Genomic DNA, 21,322 nt, shown 5'->3' with positions numbered 1-21,322 from the left:
TCCAGGAATTCGAAATTTATTGCCGGAATTTGGTACAGATATGCTGCTCATTGATTAACTGTTGAACTATTCACCCTGGCTGCTACAAATGAACTGCACAGAAATCAATTATAGATCAAAGAGCATGATTATTTCCTATCGATTAACAGGAATAGAAACTCATTGTCAATTACACATTAAAGAGAGCATATTTACTTCCTATTAATTACCAGAGCACAGCTATCTATTAATGATTAACTATTGGAATAGGCACTAGCTGGTTAGAAAACATAAAATGCAGGAGAACTTTCTATTGGAGTATAATAAGTAAATAAATATAAAAACAGTTACACACAAAGGCTGTTATATTTTCATAATATTACATTCATGGTTCCCTTGTCCCTTCAACAGTGATTCTGCATGCTAAATGATTCTGCAGCTTTTCAACATTTCACAACATTTCTAGACTCCTTTACTGCTTCTGCTCTCAAATACCTTTTGTCACACGACAGTTTCATGAGGCACTTCTAAACCAATGGATTATGTCACTATGTAGGGGATGTTTTTGATGTCTATAAAAAACACTGGAGCGATCCCACCACATTTGATTTGATTTGGTACTAAATAAATGTGTCTACTCATTACCATTAACCCTCTTTGCTTCCATGGAAATAAAATTCCAATTTTCTTGTTCAATCTTGGGTTAAACCTTCCTATGTTTCAAAGTAATATCTAATTATGAATGGTAGATCTATAACAGTAAATTGGCTCTTGGTTCTTTACCTTGTTGTATTGTATGTCCTGATGATTCTATAGCCACTGTTTTAAAACAACAACAACCCTATACTGCTTGAGCTGGTTTAGGCCAAATGCAGATCATTATGAAGTCAGTAATGGAGGTTGGCAAGTAAGAGAGAGGAAGGTAGAAGAGTTTTGCATCCCAGCCTGCAGAGTAGCGAGTGCGAGGGGAGCAGGATGTTAGGGCGTGTTCTATGCAGTTGGTGACCAGGTGAAGGTTGTCGCTGGCAGTCATAGAGAGATTTTTGGCTATTTTGCAACCTGTTTGTGAGAAATATGAACCAAAAGAAACATTATCCTTCCAACAGCCTGGGAGGCACCCAGAATCTTTTAGAAGCTGAAGGTATAGATTAGCTATATAAAATGATGTACCCATGGTATCTAACTCTGATGAAATTATTTAGACTGTATAAAGGTGTTTGAAATGTTAGCTGAGATGGTAAAGTTTATTTATTTATTTATTTAAAATAAGTCTTTATTAAATTTGTGTTTTTTTTTAAAGGATTTCAAACATAAAATGAAACAAAACATTAAATCTTACATCACACAAATAATAACAGACATAAATTTACAATAGTCTCTTTCAAATTATGCATCAAATTTAAAATATGACTTCATATTGCTTCCACAATGGTTTTCTTAGTATAATACTCATTTCATTACTCTAACTAATAATTTAATTACTCTCATTCTTACAAACAAACAAAAAACAACAACAAAAAACAAAATTTTGTCTAGTTTAAATCTCCCACGTGTGTAACTTAATCTAAGCAAATCATTTGTTCCGTTTTCAAACCTTCTTTTCTTAAATATTCTTCCACATATTTCCATTCTGCTTTTGTTTTCTGTTTTTGTATATCTCTTATTGCCACTGTCATCCTTGCTAAATTCATATATTCTATTAGCTTAATTTGCCATTCTTGGACTGTTGGTATTTTTTCTCCTTTCCAGGTTTTAGCTATAAGTATCCTAGCTGCGGCACACGCTTACAAAAGGATGCTTTCTCTGTCTTCAGGAATATTCTCAGGGGTCATCTATATATATAAAATGCAAGTGTCTCTGCGTCCAGTCCGTGTGTCTCTGGGTTTGCGCTACTGCGCATGTGCCCCAGGGACACAGGGATTGGATGGAGAGACATGGTCGGGAGCAGCGGCTACAGTTGAAGCGGGGCGGTTCATTTAGAACACTGGCGCTCCAGTGGCCAGGGGAGGCCGAGAAAGGAGGCCACGCTGCTGCTCCCGCCGCTACGAGAGCCTGTTGCTGCTGACCCCCTCCTGCCCCGTTGGCCTGCATGACACTGCTGCTGCTGCCGCCGCTGGCTCTGAGGGGGTTGGCAGCAGGGGGGGCGAGCCCGGCGGAGAGCGAGGGGGATGGGGAAGAGGTGAGGCCTGCTCTGCCCGCGAAGGCCCCAGGCTCTCCTGCTCCCTCCGCCCACACGAGCCCACTGTCATGGAGACATGGCCGGCGGAGAGGCGAGGCCAGGCGGCAGGAGCACCGGCAGCAAGTCAGCAGCCCCGCAATGGAGGCGCCTCTTGCGCCGGGGACCCCGGACGGAGGAGGGCAAGGCGCGGGCGCGCGCAGAGGGTGGCTGGCTCCGGGTTTGTCCACCCCCCCACCTCCCGCTAAAGCAGGCTTTGGCAGGGGGCGGGGGCGGGGCGGGCAAGCAGGGCTTCTCCGTTAAAGTGGAGAAACCACTGTTTGCCTCCTCCACCCCCCCCACCTCCCGCTAAAGCAGGCTTTGGCAGGGGGCGGGGGCGGGGCGGGCAAGCAGGGCTTCTCCGTTAAAGTGGAGAAACCACTGTTTGCCTCCTCCACCCCCCCCCACCTCCCGCTAAAGCAGGCTTTGGCAGGGGGCGGGGGCGGGGCGGGCAAGCAGGGCTTCTCCGTTAAAGTGGAGAAACCACTGTTTGCCTCCTCCACCCCCCCCCCGACCTCCCGCTAAAGCAGGCTTTGGCGGGGGGCGGGGCGGGCAAGCAGGGCTTCTCCGCTAAAGCGGAGAAAGCACTGTTTGCCTCTCCTCTACCCCCCCCCACCTCCCGCTAAAGCAGGCTTTGGCGGGGGGGCGGGGGGCAAGCAGGGCTTCTCCGTTAAAGCGGAGAAACCACTGTTTGCCTCCTCCACCCCCCACCTCCCGCTAAAGCAGGCTTTGGCGGGGGCGGGGGGGCAAGCAGGGCTTCTCCGTTAAAGCGGAGAAAGCACTGTTTGCCTCTCCTCTACCACCCCCCCACCTCCCGCTAAAGCAGGCTTTGGCGGGGGGGGCCAGCCCCCTCCACAAATGTTCTAGCGCCCGTTATTGTAACGGGCTTAAACCACTAGTACTTAATAAAAATATTTCAGGTTTTTCCCCAAATGTGATTTTCAACATTTTTTTCAAATTTTCATATATAATATTCCAAAATTCATAAATCTTTGGGCATTTCCACCAACAGTGGAAATACGAACCTATTTCATTTTGGCATTTCCAGCACTTACCCAAATTTGTTCCATATATTTTTGCCAACTTCTCTGGGGTAAAGTGCCATCTATATACCAGTTTCATCATGTTCTCTTTAATTCCAGAACATGCTGTAAATTTCATGTAAATTTTCCATAATTTATCCCATTGATCCCTATATATGGGTCTCCCTAGATCTTGTGCCCATTTTGTCATTACACATTTCACTTCTTCATCCTTTAATTCCCATTCAAGTAAAAATTTGTATATTTTTGATAATGATAAATATTCAAATTTTCTAATAAAAGTTCTTGTAGTTTTGATTTTTTTTCTACAAATCCTATTTCCTTGTGTTTTTTAAATATATTCTGTATCTGATAGTAATGTAGTCAGCTTGCACATTGGTGTTTAATTTGTTGATACGGTTTCAAAACCCATTGGTCATTTTCTTTCACTATAAAATCTTGATAGGTCATCCATTTTTCTTCCTTAATTTTATTATTTGTCGCCGTCATCTCTAACGGTGACGCCCACCATGGTACCTTTGGTTCAATCAAATCTTTAAATTCTATCCAAATTTTGTATAAGGATTTTTTAATTATGTGGTCGGTAAATTCTTTATTACTTCCCTTTTTCTCCTGTAACAAATATGAATGCCGCCCTGTAATATTCCTGAATCCTTCTAGTTCCAACAGTTCTTTGTTTTCCAATAAACACCAGTCCTTTATCCAGCACAGACATGCTGCTGCATAGTACAATCTGAGGTCCGGGACTCCCCATCCCCCCTTTCTTTCGTATCTGTTAAGATTTTATATAGGTTTCTTTCTTTTTTTCCTTCCCAAATAAATTTACTTAAACTTTTTCTCCATAAAGCAAATACTTCTTTTTTCCCACAATTGGCAACATTTGGAACAAGAACAGAAACTTCAGTAATATTGACATCCTAATTGCTGCTATTTTGCCCGAAAAGGATAAATTTAGGTTTTCCCATCTCTCCAGCTCTTTTTTAATTTCCTTCCAGGTTTTTGAATAGTTATTTTCAAATAAATTTATATTATTAGCTGTTACTTCTATACCTAGATATTTCACTTTATTTATTATCTCCCAATTCGCCAATGTTTGTAATTCTTCTAATTCTTTTTTCCTTATATTTTTTGTAATTATTTTGGTTTCTTTCACATTGATTTTAAATCCCGCTATTTCTCCGTAAAGCTGTAATCTATGTTTCAAATAATTTACTGAATCTATTGGATCTTCTAACATGATTACAATATCATCAGCGAAGGCTTTAATTTTATAATTGTTTCTCCCTATTTTTATTCCTTTTATATTTTCATCTTCTTTTACATCTTTAAGTAAACATTCTATGGATAGCAAGAATAATAGGGATGACAATGGACATCCCTGACGAGTGCCTTTTGTTATTTCAAAATTTTCTGTTACTTCCCCATTTATAATTAAGTTCGCCGTTTGTTTGTTGTATATAGCATCTACTCCTTTGGTAAAGTTGACGTGTTTAATCAGAGAATAATCATTGTCACTATTTATTGAAGATTGGAAACTCCTTATATAGCTTTTTGCATGAAAAAGAAAATGAACTTATGATATCTGGGTTTGAGAGGATTAATGGAAATATTGGTTTATAAAGTGGAATCATTGGGTGTTATCTTGGAGTGGATGTTTTGAATAATTTTCTATATACTGTATAGCTGACAGACAAAGAATTAAATTGTCTTTTTTGTCTTCCTTTTTTCTTTTTCTTTTCCTCCTTTGAATTTGTGTTTCTAAATTAGATTAGTTTTTTAACATTGGTAAAAAGATATTTAATATTAACATGTGCATATTTTCTTTCAAAGTTTAATAAAATTTATTGAAAAAGGAAAATTAAGTCAGGGATGGCTCAACCTGTCAATTTTAGATAGTTTTCAAAATTCTCACAATTTTTTTCCAGCATTTTAGTGCTAATTTCTCTTAATATTTTAATATGCAATTTTCCACAATATACACATTTTTGCAAGTAATCTTCTCTAACACAGAGTATTCTTGTATGCTAGCTTCACTTTTGATAAATACTTCCTTCTAATATAATAATACTAATAATAATAACAATAATTTATTATTTGTACCCCGCCCATCTGGCTGGGCTTCCCCAGCCACCCCGGGCAGCTTCCAACAAATATTAAAATACATTAAAATGTCACAGATTAAAAACTTCCCTAATAATAATAATAAAAATAAAAATAATAATAATAATTTATTTATTTATACCCCGCCCATCTGGCTGGGTTTCCCCAGCCACTCTGGGTGGCTTCCAACAGAACATTAAAATGCAATAATCTATTAAACATTAAAAGCCTCCCTAAACAGGGCTGCCTTCAGGTATTTTCATTTGGCATGACTTTTTTGGAGGGGGGGGGTTTGCAAAGTTGTTGAGAGGGGCAGGCATCAGGCTTTTGTAACAGTATGAATTTTTGTACACATTATTGCTTGGGGAAAGCGCATTACTAAATTTACCATGAGTCTGAATTTTAGTTCATGTGTTCTTTTGTTAAGTGTGAACTAGGTAGCTTTGGGTTAACATGCAAGCCAAACTGACTTTATTCCCCATGTCTACTCACATTGCTCAAAGAACTGCTTCCCATAGCATTCCTTGAGGTCAGGAGGTAACCGGCTCCATAAAAGTTCGTAGGACTCAGCTGATTTTGACAACACGGCTGTCTTGAAAGCACCTGGTTCAACAATGCTCACCTTGATTCCAAAAGGATGGAGCTCTCTTCTGAATGAGGGAGGAAGAGCCAAGAAGCATCATTTCCTACTGAAGTATCTGAAGATACTTCCTACTGAAGTATCTGAAGATACTTCCTACTGAAGTATCTGAAGAAGTGTGCATGCACACGAAAGCTCATACCAAGAACAAACTTAGTTGGTCTCTAAGGTGCTACTGGAAGGAATTTATTATTATTATTTATTTTGTTTTGACTATGGCAGACCAACACGGCTACCTACCTGTAACTGAAACAGTGCATTGTTTGACTGCTAGGAAAGGTCTCAGGCATGCTCAGTGCAGCGGCCGCTAAACAAATTAGGTGCCTGGGGATCCTGGGGGAGCAGAGCTTCCAGACCTGGCAGAGGCCAGAGTCAGCCAAGCTGGTGGTGCTGCAGCCTTGCGAGGGGGAGGGGGCCCTCAGCAGGAGCAAATGGGGTCTATGCCAGGGTCACCCAGCCACCCAGGCCTGCCCTCTGCCTGCCTTCTTAGCTGGTTGGTCTACTCTCTCATCTTTCCTTTTTCCTGGCATGTGACCGAGTGCAGCACACCTTGGCCATGTGCCAATTTGGGGTGTGTTCTTTTAGGGACGGAAGCTTAATTTTTGCAAATTTCTTCAGTGAGGGGGTCTTAAAAGTATGCGTTTGGGTGTGGGAAATTCAAATCTGCTGTTACTGTTTTGATTTGGCAACAGTTAGCTTGGTGAACCATCCTTAAAGAAATCAGCCCTGAGTGCTCACTGGAAGGACAGATCCTGAAGCTGAGGCTCCAGAACTTTGGCCACCTCATGAGAAGAGAAGATTCCCTGGAAAAGACCCTGATGTTGGGGAAGATGGAGGGCACAAGGAGAAGGGGGCGACCAAGGACGAGATGGTTGGACAGTGTTCTCGAAGCTACTAACATGAGTTTGGCCAAACTGCGGGAGGCGGTGAAGGATAGGCGTGCCTGGCGTGCTCTGGTCCATGGGGTCACGAAGAGTTGGACATGACTGAACGACTGAACAACAACAACAACAAAGCTTGGTAAACCTACATTTGATTTAAAAGCACATAACCTGCTGTCCGCAAATCATAGAATTTTTATTTTGCCTTCTGAAAATGTCAGGTAATATATGCTTAATAATAATAATAATAATAATAATAATAATAATAATAATAATATAACTGCAAGTCCTTGGCAATCATTTTTAATGATTTCTGTGCAATTTCACATGTATTTTACTTACCAAGCAAAACTAAATTGTATCAATTTGAGCAAAATGTATTTTGAATTCCCAAATCATGTTACAACTTTTTAGCGCTCCCTTTTTTTGGAATTTGAAAAGGTGAAAAATTGAACATGTCCTAATTGTGCCAGGCTCTCTTGCAGGGACCCTGCAGCCCCTTTATGGCCCTGTGTGGATTCCGGCAGAGACAACAAGGTGGTACAGGCAGCAGTAGTAGTGATGGAGGAGGATGCAGCTAGCCCTTTTGTAACCCAGCCTGCCCCTTCTGGTGCCCCAGCCCCAGATAATCTGCTGTTCTGAAGATGCTGTCATCTCTCAAAACACCACCAACCATCTTTGCGTACCAGCCACAACTTCTCCGTCCTCCATCACCAAACGGCGGGGAGGTGGTTAGCACGATGGTTTGGCACCTGTGCTCCCAGGGCTGCATCCTCATAGAATCCTAGAGTTGGAAGAGACCACAAGGGCCATCCAGTCCAACCCCTTGCCAAGCAGGAAACACCATCAAAGCATTCCTGACAGATGGCTGTCAAGCCTCCGCTTAAAGACCTCCAAAGAAGGAGACTCCACCACACTCCTTGGTAGCAAATTCTGCGGGGGGGGGCTGGCGGAGGTGATGGGTTCTCACAGGTGGTGGAGCAAATTCAATCAGCTCTGTGGAGTCCACCCACCCACCCTCTCCCTCCCACCTCAGGCTTGCATTTTGAAAAAAACCTTATTTCCCCCCAGACCAGGAGATGAGCCAACGTATTTCAGGCCCAGTGTGGGCATAGCATGAGCCTGGATCCCTTTCTCTCAAACAGTGCAAGCGTCTGCTTTTTGATCTGTAATTTAAGGTTCAGCCCTTGACAGCAGACCTGTTTTCCCACCACCTGTTTTTTATGGCCTACACCTGGAGAAACACCACTTCACTAAACCAAACCCAGAAGTAAGCTACACAGCTTGTTTTTACCTCAGGGTGTCAGAGAAGGCTTCCGCACCAAACTTTGACGGGACATAACCGCCTCCAAAGGTTGCCACTCGTCCATGAACACTGGAGATGTTGACCACCCTCCCTCTGGCTCTTCTCACCAGGGGCAGCATGTGTAGTGTCACGTCAATCAACCCTAGCAGGTTGACATTGATCACCTTTGCAAAGTCATCTTTGGTCAGCCATTCATTGGGACCTGATGGGACACCGATTCCCGCATTGTTCACCAAGCCCCAGAGCCCTGTGCAAGAAGAGACAGTTATTATTTCCCAAAGGAAATTATATATAATGAATTGAAATGATATATAATGAATTTTTAAAAATGTTTAAAATAACTTTTATAAAGAAACCAGAAGCTTTTGTATCTTCCAACTCTATGATTCTATGATTCTACATCTAGCATGCAGGGGGCCACTTTATCTACATTATATAAGTCAGCATTGGAACAATTGTTATTAATAATTGTATGGGCGGTTCATTTCCCCAACTACTATCAACAGGAAGCAATAAAATGGGCAATATTTGTTTAGAGGAAAGCTGTATTTAAAAGCACGGGAGTCCAAAAGCTTCTATTCACATCACTCTTTCAAAAAAACCCGAAAATGGGTATCTACAAATCGAGAAAGACAACACAGAAAACACTGGACTGAAACAAACAATTTTAACCAACAAACGTTTATCTCTGCAAAGAGAGAGAGAGAGATACTTCAGTATGTAGGCTTGCTCTCGCATTTGATCTTAGTATTTCTGGAGATCCAATATTTCCCCAGGGATTCACGCAGTTTTAAAAGTAAGACCAACCAGCGACATCAGGAGGCCATTTTGGGCAGCCTTTACGTGAAATTTAGCAAAGAGCACGAAGGCTTATCCAAAGTAGATCTGTTGGATAAAACTGATCCAGTTGACCTAGTATACTTAGACTACCGACTTCTGAATGAGCTGTAGAAACTGGAGTTCTCCAAAAATCATTGTTGCGACCTGTGGTTTTTATCTTATTCATAAATGATCTAGAATTAGGGAGAGCCACTGAAGTGGACATGTTTATACCCCATATTTCCCCAACTCTAAGGAGCTTGAAGTGGCACACATGGTTCTCCTGTGGGATGTAAACACAGAGCAGCCAAACACAACACTCCTAGAGAGGACATGAAGGTAACTCAGTCCTCCAGGCTTAACTTCCTGTTTACCTGGACTGAGTTACAGGAACCAGAAGTAGGTGTGGTCTTACCTGGGAGGAAGATCCCAAAGAAGACTGTCCATTTTGCCTCATCCTTTGAAGAAGCAGCATGCTATCTCTCAGCCTGCAGCTGAGAGAAGCAGGGGTGAAGGCTGTTCCCTTATGGAAGCAGCTTCACTGCATGTAAATACATTTATCTAAGTTTGTCTGCCTCCTTGTAGCCTGTACTGTGACTCTTGGATGTACGTGAGTAAACACTTTTATATCTAATAATCAGTGCTGTTTTGTATCCTTACTTTTAAGAGGGAACAAGGGGAATATACCAGGAATATAGCTGGCTTAAGCAAGCCTATGCAAACGTTTTCTGCTGTGTTTTAAAAGGGAATGTAAACTGCTAAGTTTGGAGCTTGCTCACACAAGCTGGGATTGAGATATATAAATAATATATACTCATCCACATTCCTAAACATTCCCACATCTCCCCTTCCTCATTTATTCCTGACAACCCTGCGAGGTAGGTTAGGTTGAGAGGCAGTGACTGTCCCAATGAGCAGTATGCCAAGTGGGGATTTGAACCCAGGTCTCCCAGGTCCTAGTCTGACACTCTAACCACTACACCACACTGCTTCTCATTCTCCAACGCTAGAACTCATGGGCATCCAATGAAGTTGAATGTTGGAAGGTTCAGGACACCTAAGAGAAAGTACTTCTCTTAATTTAAATACAGGTCTAACTGCCACAGGATGCCCACCCACTTGGATGGTTTCAAAAGTGGATTGGACAGCCACGATGTCTATGCTCTGCCTCTATGGTTGGAAGCAGAAATACTTCCAAATAACAATTGCCGGAAAGCACTGGAAGGGAGAGTGCACTTGATTGCTGGTTTCCTGAAGTCATCTGCTTGGCCACTGCAATAATTGAATGCTGGACTAGAAGAGACATTGGCCTGATCCAGCAGGTTATACCTTCCATATTATCTGCTCTGGGCTCCCCAAACAATTTAAATGGGAAGCATCTTAAAAGATATTACAATATAACTGCTCTGGTCCCTTCTTCTCCCAAGTATTTTTCCCCATCTAAATTGCCTCTTTTCCCAATTACGATTAGGAGAAAAAATCAATTTAGATCAGCAAAATTACTCCAGAGGCTTCTCCTACATTACAAATGCAGCTAATCAGTTTGAGGTCCTGCAGCAGCTTGTCAGTTGAAATTAAAATCTTGCAACATTCATTATGATCAGGTTGATCAGTGGACATTATCAGATAGTAACATCTATCTTCATACAAAATGAAGTTTCACTGTGTGACTTCACAGAACAAGCTGCTGTCCAAAGCACAAAGCAATAATCTTTCAGGTTAGTTGGCAATCCTAGCAGCTCTTGATAGAGGTTGAATTAAGGTGATCCCATGGAATTCCTTCCCCATTGCCTTACTGATTTTAGTTGTTTCTAATACTTTTTAAAAATTGTCGTACCTTTTCATTTCGATATATTGGGAGTCACGTTGGCCACATTTTGTGGGAAAGTGGAATAAAGACAAGCAGGTGATGATACAGAAAATGCCTGGCCTGATCCAGAGCATGGAAACAACACAACGAAAAGCTACCTTTGTTCCCCACTTGCTCTTTCACCCACTCCGTTGCTGCCGCAACGCTCTCTGTACTGGAGACATCCAGAACGGTGGTTGTCAAGCGCTCTGAGGTGACCTTCTCCAGCTGCTCTGCCCCCTTCTGTGTGGTACAAGTTGCCAACACCCTGACACCCCGGGCATCCAGGTGCCTGGCAAGGTGGTTCCCAAAGCCAGAGGAACAGCTGTATTTTTCCTCTTTTTTTGAATTTAATGTAGGGACTTCATGGCCTGTAAGTCAGAGCAAATATTCCATGCCCAGCCTAACTGGAAGAATCTGCATCAATAGGAGTATAGAGTCTAGATCAAGGGAAGTGATAGTACCACTATATTCCGCTCTGGTCAGACCTCACCTGGAATACTGTGTCCAGTTCTGGGCACCACAGTTCAAGAAGGATACTGACAAGCTGGAACGTATCCAGAAGAGGGCAACCAAAATGGTCAAAGGCCTGGAAACAATGCCTTATGAGGAACGGTTTAGGGAGCTGGGTATGTTTAGCCTGGAGAAGAGAAGGTTAAGGGGTGATATGATAGCCATGTTCAAATATATAAAAGGACGTCATATAGAGGAGGGTGACAGGTTGTTTTCTGCTGCTCCAGAGAAGCGGACACGGGGCAATGGATTCAAACTACAAGAAAGAAGATTCCACCTAAACATTAGGAAGAACTTCCTGACAGTGAGAGCTGTTCGGCAGTGGAATTTGCTGCCAAGGAGTGTGGTGGAGTCTCCTTCTTTGGAGGTCTTTATGCGGAGGCTTGACAGCCATCTGTCAGGAATGCTTTGATGGTGTTTCCTGCTTGGCAGGGGGTTGGACTGGATGGCCCTTGTGGTCTCTTCCAACTCTATGATTCTATGATTCTATGATCTGTTCCCTCCTAGTACCACCTAGAGGCCATCCGAGGCAGAAGCAGAGAAGAATTCTGAAATCTGAAACTGGCACATGACACCAGCCAATGGAAAAAGGCCTCCAACACTTCCTGATTGAAGCTTAATAAAAAGTCCAAACATTGTTGTATAACACAAAGGGCACTGAAGTTCAGGAACAACACCGCATCAACCGCCAGCAGTTCGGAGTTCTATAGAGGAGGTAAGAAACTCATAAAAATAAGTGTTCGGTCTTGGATTTTTCATTGCTATGTTCAAAGGCATCTTCTGACATCTGTGCGAGGACCAAGGTTTGTGCATGTTCTCCAGCACACCCTTTCAGGGCAGCGGTGATGAACCTATGGCTCAATGGCTGTGTTGCCTAATCTTGTAGTGGCCAAATTTCGTGTGTGCTCACGAGCATTCACATGCGAATGCGCGAAGCTTGAGGGAGAGGAAAGCAGACAGGGAAAATCCAGGGGGGAAGCTGAAGTGAGCAGAGAGTGAAAGAAGGAAGAGAGAAAGTCCACTTCAAATGACTAATCTATAACTGTGGCAAAGGAACGAGGGGGGGGAGAGAAAAGGGTGGCCTGCCCACAGCCAGAGGGTTATGCTTTCCCTGGCAGTAATCTGGACCTACAAACCTACAGAGTCTCTCCTGTGTCAATCAGAGTTCCTTGATCCATGATGCAGGGAAGAATGAAGGTGCTTCTTGAGAGCTTAGAGTGAAGAGGGGGTCCCATTGGTGCTTGTGAGCTACCCAGCATTAAAAAATGTGTGGGTTAAGTATTCTGCTCCAATGTTAACCTGCAGAGAAGGGAAGGTTCTTTTGGGATGAGTGAGTTTCCTAGCACCTTTATGAAACATTTATTTAAGTGACATTAAGCACTTTCCTTTCATACGTGTGCATTTTTATTATGGATACTCCACAATAGAGACCTTGTTTGAAAGCAACTCAGGCCTGTGGATCCTGAAGCTACTTCTAAATAAAAAAAGATATTGGGTGACCTACTTGGGGATTCCTCACATAAGTGTCCTTGGCTATAACATTCTGCATGATTCATATCCTCCATGGAGATTTTAGTTGCCCTGCTGTTGACTCACATAAGTGCCTTTGGCCCTTATATTCTGTCTGTTACCTTCCCTGCAGGTTTCGGCCATGTGGCTCTACCTGGCTGCCCTGCTGGGGCTTTACTTCCTTCGCCGATGGTACCAGGAGAGACAGACGGTGGAGAACCTGACGGAGAAATATGTCTTCATCACGGGGTGTGACTCTGGCTTTGGGAACCTACTTGCCAGGCAGCTGGATGCCCGGGGCCTGCGGGTGCTGGCAGCCTGTCTCACACAGAAGGGGGCAGAGCAGCTGGACAAGGTCACCTCAGAGCGCTTGAAAACCACCATTCTGGATGTCACCAGTACAGAGAGTGTGGCAGCAGCGGCGGAGTGGGTGAAGGAGCAATCAGGAAGCAAAGGTTTGACCCAAACCCAGTTCATTTTCTATTCTTATGGATCTCATAGGCTGTATGTTGCATCCAATGTTTGGCTGCTTCTGAAACCAAGAAACCCACATTTTCTCTTCCTCACCAGTCTGGTAGCATTTCCTCCCTTCCTCCCGCCCTTCCTTCCTTCCTTCTTTGATTACATTTCATAAAACGTAACACTGATGGGTTGTAAAAGAAAACAAAAAAACTCAAAGTGGTTTACAAAGAGTGTAAAACAATAAAATGATCTGTGGAAACAGTTAAAAACAACTGCCTAAAACATTCAATAAAATAAAATCAGCAATAAGACTTACATCAACTTTCAACATGTATGGGTAGGCTTGTCTAAACACATATTTTTTTTTTAGGAGGTGCCAGAAGGTGCCTGCCTGGTGCCCGCAGTCTGGGGTTCCTACATGTAGGTGCTGCCACACTCAAAGTTCAATTTCTTACACCTACGGAATGAGTATTATGTAACAGTGCCAGTTCTGCAGATTGAAGTGGTCGTGTGGGCATATATAGGATAAGATGATCTCGCAGGTAAACTGGTCCCAAGCAGTTTAGGGCTTTATATGCTCAAACTTTGCCTGGTAGCAAATAGGCAATCAGTGCAGTTCTCTGAGCAGACGTGTTATATGCTGGCAACATCTCACTCCTGTCAGCAACCATGCTGCAGCCGTCTGCACTAACTGCGACTTCTGGACCAAGTGCAAGCGAAGTCCCACACAGAGCGCATGGCAGTAATCTGCTCTTGAAGTAACCCATGCACGAATTCCTATGGCCAAGCTCTCCAGGTCCAGGAATTATCATAGCTGTCAAATGATACCAACTGCAGCTGGTAAAATGCGCTTCTAGCCACTGAGGCTACCTGAGCTTCCACTGACAGAGCTGGAACCGGAAGCACCCCCAAACTGTGAACCTGCTCCTTCATGGGGCATGCAATCCCATCCAGGGTGGACAACTGACCAATTTCTCTGACACAGGAACTCCTCACCCACAGTGGCCCTGCCTTGCCAGGATTGAAGCTCAGCTCGTTTCCCCCATCCATCTGACCTATTGCTGTTTTCCCACTCTTTGAGATGACGGATTCATGCACTACCCACCCAAAATGTGTTCCAAAGAGAGACCATGAGTCTTTCCCCACAGGACTCTGGGGCTTAGTGAACAATGCAGGCATCCTCATGCCAATAGCCCCCAACGAGTGGCTGACCAAGGAGGACTTTGTGAGGGTGCTGGATGTCAACCTGCTTGGAGCAATTGATGTGACACTGCGCATGCTGCCCCTTATCAGGAGAGCCCAAGGAAGGCTGGTCAATGTGTCTAGCATAACCGGGAGGTTTGCTTATGGTGGAGGAGGCTACAGCCCTTCAAAATTTGCCTTGGAAGCGTTTTCTGACAGCCTCAGGTAAATCATTCATTCTGCTTTTACATTTACTGCTGCGACTGTAGGGAAGACAAACTTTGAATGACATGTGAGATTACCCTCCTGAGAAACCCTAATTCATACTGTTTAAAACCTAAAAAGAAACTATCTTCACGTCCCTTTTATGCATGCTCACAAACCTGTTTGTATTTAGCCGTTCTGTTGCTTTTGATTCTCCCCCAGAAATTTGTTTGTAACTGGCAGGTTGGGCACAGGCAGAGATACGAACTCTGGGCTCAGGAGTTATCAGTGTGGTGTAGTGGTTAAGAGCGGTAGACTCGTAATCCGGGGAACCGGGTTCGCGTCTCCGCTCCTCCACATGCAGGAAGGGAAAGGAGAATGTTAGCCGCTTTGAGACTCCTTCGGGTAGTGAAAAGCGGGATATCAAATCCAAACTCCTCCTCCTCTTCTTCTTCTTCTTCTTCATCATCATCATGCTGTCTCTTCAAATTTTTCGTTTTCATCATAGGCGTGAATTACATCCTTTTGGGGTCAAAGTTAGCATCATAGAGCCAGGCGGCTTTGTAACAGAATTGTCTGAAACTTACAAAACGGACTCCGCCAACTTATGGAACAAGTTGCCTGCTGAGATCAAAGACCTCTATGGGCTGCAGTACTGGAATAACTGTGAGTCGAGACATAGAAATTGCTTTTCCTTGCCCCACCCAGGGATGTGTGTGTGTGTGTGTGTGTGTGTGAAACTCAAAAAATTAGAATATCATGGAAAGGTTCATTTCTTTCAGTAATTCAAATTAAAAAGGTGAAACTAATATATGAGATAGACTCATGACATGCAAAGCGAGATATGTCAAGCCTTTATTTGTTATAATTGTGATGATTATGGCATACAGATGATGAGAACCCCAAATTAACAATTTCAACTTTGGGGTTTTCATCAGCTGTACGCCATAATCATCACAATTATAACAAACAAAGGCTTGACATATCTCGCTTTGCATGTCATGAGTCTATCTCATATATTAAACTCCAGTAGCTAATGAAAACAATTGCTTATATAAATGGACTTTTCCACGATATTCTAATTTTTTGAGTTTCACCTGTATATATTCGGAGAAGGAAAACTCCGGTCCTAAACCCCTGCTACCTTGCAGCTATTCTCACTTGTGAAAGAGGTTTCAGGAGTAAACCCCAAGGCGGGGGTCTGCAACCTGCGGCTCCGGAGCCGCATGCGGCTCTTTTGCACCTTTGCTGCGGCTCCGGGCAGGGCCGGTGCGTTTAGCGCCAAAATGTAGGGGGCGCTGTGCCACGCTGCTGTCCCGCCTGCGCCCACCCACTTCTCTACCTTGCCGGCGGCTGTGCTGCTCATGCGTGCCTCGTTTCGTGCCAGTGCAGGCGCAGCAGCAGACCGCAGCAGCTTCCCTCCTTGGCGCCTGTCCCGGCGCTTGTGTTTGGCTGCTGCTGGTGGAGCTGCTGGCTGCTGTGATTCGACGAGGCGCGACGACTCGACGAGGTAAGGAGGCAGCTGTGGGCTGGGCCAGGGGCGGCGGGCGAGGGGGAAGCCCTCTTTTAAAAAAGTGGAAGGGCCCGGCTCCAGGACACGTGGCAGTCTGGGAAGAAAAAGGAAGCCCGGCTGTTCAGCTAAGGGCGGCCCAACGGGATGAGATGGGCGCGGGAAAAAGCTCAGGGGACGACCGGTCCCGGGCTCTGTTTCGGGGGCGCGCAGGAGACTTCCCTTAAGCAGCGTGGCGAAAGGGGCCCGAGCATGGGCGTACCGACGGGGGGGGCAGGAGGGGGCAGCGACCCCCCCAGAAGCGGGAGTCCCATGGACTGAAAGAAGGGTTTTATCCATTCTGAAGGAATGTTTTCCTGCGCCTGTAGGGGGGACGTGATCAGCCCCCTGCTTCAGCCCCTCTCAGCTGCCTTGCCCAGCCCCTCTGCTGGCCAATAGTGATTGGGGCAGTGTGCATGCTGTGTGCTTTTGCATAAGTTTGCTAAACTTTTAGGGTTGCATTTGTGCTGTTCATGGGGCGGAAGTATTCTGGGGGGTTGGATTTCCCCTTCTAGATTTGCCCCTGCAGCATCAGGCGTTCGGACGGTTCCTTTAATACAGTGCTTGTTGTTTGGCTGGGGGGGGGGGGAGCGTTTCGTGATATTTTGCCATTTTGCCTTCATTACCTGCTCTTCATTACCTGTCTAAATTGTGCTATGAGCTTCTGGGTGTTTATATTTTTGTGGGCCGCAATGGTTTTGCGGCTCCCAGTTTTTTTTCCTCTTCGGAAACGGGTCCAAGTGGCTCTTTTTGTCTTAAAGGTTGCAGACCCCTGCCCCAAGGAATAATCCATACCCGCTGCCTTTGTTTTAAACTGTTTTTAATTATATTTTAAATTGCTGTGACCCGTCTAGAAAAGGCTGAAGAGTAAAGTCTACACAAATCTGGAGTGGAGTCCCTAAGATGGTTGGGTGGCCCCTTGTACATCTCCTTCTGGCAACTCCTGCAGCCAAGCTGGTCCCAAACATCTTGCTCTGCTGTGCTTTGGGCCACATCAGTGAGGCCAAGAGAGGAGTCTTGTTGTCTGGGCCGGCCAGGACCTCCATACACACTGCTGCCCAGGCTTGCGCCCCAGGGAGGTCACTTCAGGCCCTGTGATTCTCCAGTAGTTTGATTTCACCTCCAGAGATGCACTCCATTGTCTCCCGAAGCAGACAGGTGCCGACAATAACATATACATACATACATACATACATACATACATACATATTTTAATTATAGCCTGCAAGGAAGGGTGGGCCAGTGAGTACCTGCTGCGAAGATGCACCTAAACTCTCCAGAAAGGAGTTTAGTTAATGCCCGGCAGCTGCACTACTCAGCCGAAAGCTGGCCTGCCATGTCCTCCTGCTGCTTATGCCTGGAGCACAAACAGCAAATCAGGCAATAAAGCAAAACGGAAACCCCTGCCAATAAGAAGAAGGAGGAAGAATTGTACAAACCAATCCACCTATCTCCTCAAGGCACACAATTCTTCCACAGTAGGCACAGGGGGACTTGACACAGGCTGCCATTTTGAGCAGCAGCCCTGTGTTCCTCATAATTCTCCCCTACCCTTACAACTCAAAAGCTTTGCCCAGTTGGAACAGAGGTCCATCTGCTTCAGAAATCTGGCAGCAATACCTCCCATATATATCAATACCTTCCCCATATGTATATGTATATGTATATGTATATGTATATGTATATGTATATGTCAGGGTATGCTTGATTGATGCTCATGAGAGAAACAGTCCGGAGCCAGGCAGCTTCTAAAAACCAAACTATTTATTGTGCAAGCTATTTACAAGAGCAAAGCTAGAAACGTCCGTTCATTTCAAGTTAGATCCGTGCAATGGGCTCCTCCTATTCCCTTTCCAGCAAAGCATCCTGGGAAATCTCCAGCCCCTTCGTCTCCCGCCCCTTCCCCTGTCAGCCAGCGAAAGACTTTGACCTGTGTCCCAGTTCTCAGCTCTATGCTGCTGCTGAGAATCTGTTGCGCTCTCAGCTTTCCCTCCCCCTGCTTCCCCCTCACTGGAATTTGGGGAATCCGAACAACTATCACTGCTGTTGAGAAGGGGAGGAACGTCTCTATACTTCCCTAAACTTTCCTGCCGTACCGGGGGGGGGGGAACCTCCCTGACAGTATATGTACACACATACACACACACACACACACACACACACACACACACCCTTTCAGATCTGTTGTGGAAGATGCCAGGGATCTGTGCCCAGTCAGTTACAAGGCAGGGATGATTTCTTTTTATTCTCTCCCCCCATTCCATTTCTAGTTTCCAAGACGTTCTTCTGCAGCGAATGGAAGAATACAGACCTCTGCCTGGTCACAAACTGTATGCAGCATGCACTGACCTCCTGCTACCCCCGCAGCCGCTACACTGCGGGTCTGGATGCCAAATTCATCTTCATCCCCCTCTCGTACCTGCCAGCCTCACTTGCAGACTACATTGTGGCATATGGTAGGCCTAGACCAGCCAAAGCTCTTTGCTGATCATAGACACACTTCAGACAGGAATTTTTGGGAGAACCAAGGGAAGTTGACTATGGCTGCAAGATGCCTTCATTCCTATTTTCACCATCTCCAGGCTGGTAGCAGCTGGAGCGCTCATCTCCTTCCCACTCATTCTGCTTTGCACCAAGATCTCTTTTTTATGGTGTCATTTTCTCCTTATCTTCAAGTATTTATTCTTGATTTAAGTTTTTTTTTTTTTTTTGCTTTTATTGCTTTATTGTCGTTATAGATATCCATCATTTTACAGTCATTTACATAACTTAACACATTCTACATATTTTACCTATTTTCCATTTCATACAAATAAAGTATTCAAATACATAGTTGTGTGTCTCCTTTCCCCCCTCTCATATATAATTTGTACAAAACTATTTCATTCCATATTTCTACAAGCTTTGCACCAAGATCAATCTACTGAGCTTTCTGTTTATTCACAGGGATATTCATCAACGAAGGGGGATTTTTAAAACATGAAACCCAACTCCCTGCACAGACACACCATGAAATCACCACTCAGACTGTCTGGGTTGATCAGCTGAATGTTCCACACCTACACAATACAGCCTCCGGAATCGCAACTCTATGAGGGGTATGCTACCATTCCCACGATTCAGCCATGAACTATGAATGTGCTTGGGAATCCTCCCTCTGAATGATTCCCACCTCCCTTCTTTGCAGGGATACGAAGTCTTTGTTACCCCTGCAATAAAACAAAATACCCGTGGCCGGCCTAGTGGCGGCTTAGCCACCCTTGTTTCCACCGGTCTAAAGTGTAAGGTTCGGCAGCACCAGTGGGTTAAGAGTAACAATCTACAAATCTTATTCATTTCTAGCAATGTAGGAGGAGACTTTTTATGCTTTAATATCTATATTCCCCTCTGTGGGTACCCCCTCTCAGACATCACAAACCTGGGAAGATTTAGAGCTGTGTTTGGAGAAGGCTGAAATAGAATTCCCTGGCCTGGATACCCCGCTGGCAGGTGATTTCAATGCCAGGATAGGAAATGATATTAATATGTACTGCTCCAACTCCCAGTTCCTGCCAGAGGCTGATTGGTTTAGTCCCTGGATCTCCGGCGATAAGGTCCTGAACAAGGCAGGCACCACACTATTGGAGACTGCCTTCAAACATAATTTGTATAGTGTGCACGGTACCGATATGGATAGGTCAGGGGGTATCTTTTCCTTTCTTGGATCTAGAGGTGTGAGCATTATTGACCATATCCTGGTCTCCCCGAAACTTTTGGAGAGGTCACAGGGCTTTAGCACTTTTAATAGAATTGAGAGTCACCATCTTCCTATAGCAATCTCACTAACTCCCCTCGACTTGGGGGAACTGCAACACCATCACCGGGTGCAGACCTACCTCTAATTCCAGCCCCCTGTAGGCATAAATGGAACAGCGATTTGGAATTTAAAATCAAACAATGCTTCCATTCATCAGATTTACTGGCCTTGAGAGACCAGTGTATTTTACTTAATTCTGACCCTTTTTCAACATTCCAGCGGGTCTCAGAGTCGCTCTTCCCGCTACTCACAAACCTCAATCCTCACAAACAACATAACAAATCAAGGGCCTGGTTTGACAAAGATTGCAGGCAGGGGCGTCGCCAGGGGGGCGGCAGGGGCGGTACACCCCAGGTGACAGGGGAGGGGAGGGTGACAAGCGGCCGCCCCTCCCGCCACTCCCATGTGCCGCTGCTCCCTCCGTCATCCCGGGAGCAGCAGCGCACGGCCGGGCAAACACCCCGTCCGTGCAGCGCTGCTGCTCCCGGGGTGACCAGCGGTGCGTGGGGAGTGGCGGGAGGGTCCGCCGCTTGTCACCCCCACGCGCCGCCGCTTCCTCCGTCGCCCAGGGAGCAGCAGTGTGTGCGGTGCTGCCGCTCCCGGGGCAACGAAGCGAACGGCGGCGTGTGGGGGTGACAAGCGGCAGCCCCTCCCGCCACTCCCACGTGCCGCCGCTCCCTCCGTCACCCTGGGAGCAGCAGCGCACTGCCCGACAACGGTGTGCGCCTGCACATTTCGCGCAGGCGCACTCTGTCGGCGGACCGCTGCTTCCGCGGCCCCCTTTTTCGCCGCAGAGCGAAAAGGCGGCTTAAAAGGGGGCTGCGGAAGCGGTGGCGGCCCAATGATGGAGTGCGCCTGCGCGACATTTCACACAGGCGCACTCCGTCGTGACGTCGCAATGTGATGTCACGACACCCTGCCCACGGGGCGTTTTCTTTCACCACCCCAGGTAGCGTGGAGCCTTCCTCCACCACTGATTGCAGGAACCTAAGATCGTTGCTTAGGAAACTGCAAAATAAGGTAAAACAGGAAGAGACTCTGTCCTCCATGGTAAACCTTCACAGGTGGCGTTCTCACTATAAAAATACCCTAAAACTTAAGAAATCCCTCCATAGGAAGGAGCAATGGGCAGTACTTGACAAGGCGATTAAATTACGGGATGACAAAAAATTCTGGGACATAATCACCCAGGGAGTCTTACCCAAAGGGAATATTGTAACTACTAGTGTCTCATCCAATTTGTGGTATCAACATTTCCCCCAACTCTATACATCT

The 21,322-nt window shown here is 45.3% G+C and overlaps 2 protein-coding genes across 2 annotated transcripts; one reads left to right on the top strand and one right to left on the bottom strand.

Moving 5' to 3' along the window:
* Positions 1-787: 787 nt before the first annotated feature.
* Positions 788-12,998, bottom strand: LOC117043008 (retinol dehydrogenase 16-like). Its single transcript, XM_033142632.1, has 5 exons — positions 12,977-12,998; positions 10,952-11,203; positions 8,153-8,411; positions 5,830-5,987; positions 788-1,038 (listed from the first exon to the last, which is right to left on the bottom strand). Exons 1-5 carry the CDS (start codon positions 12,996-12,998, stop codon positions 821-823), a joined length of 909 nt encoding a protein of 302 aa, XP_032998523.1. The 3' UTR covers positions 788-820.
* Positions 12,050-18,800, top strand: LOC117040519 (retinol dehydrogenase 16-like). Its single transcript, XM_033138405.1, has 5 exons — positions 12,050-12,060; positions 12,988-13,309; positions 14,465-14,723; positions 15,211-15,368; positions 18,522-18,800. The coding sequence occupies exons 2-5, from the start codon at positions 12,997-12,999 to the stop codon at positions 18,737-18,739; spliced, it is 948 nt and encodes a 315-aa protein (XP_032994296.1). The 5' UTR covers positions 12,050-12,060; positions 12,988-12,996; the 3' UTR covers positions 18,740-18,800.
* The last annotated feature ends 2,522 nt before the right edge of the window (positions 18,801-21,322 follow it).

Source organism: Lacerta agilis, chromosome 2, assembly GCF_009819535.1.
Source record: "Lacerta agilis isolate rLacAgi1 chromosome 2, rLacAgi1.pri, whole genome shotgun sequence".
In the NCBI taxonomy this organism is placed as follows: domain Eukaryota; kingdom Metazoa; phylum Chordata; class Lepidosauria; order Squamata; family Lacertidae; genus Lacerta; species Lacerta agilis.
The sequence above is the reverse complement of the archived record's forward strand: the minus strand, read 5'-3'. Positions and strand labels throughout refer to the sequence as shown.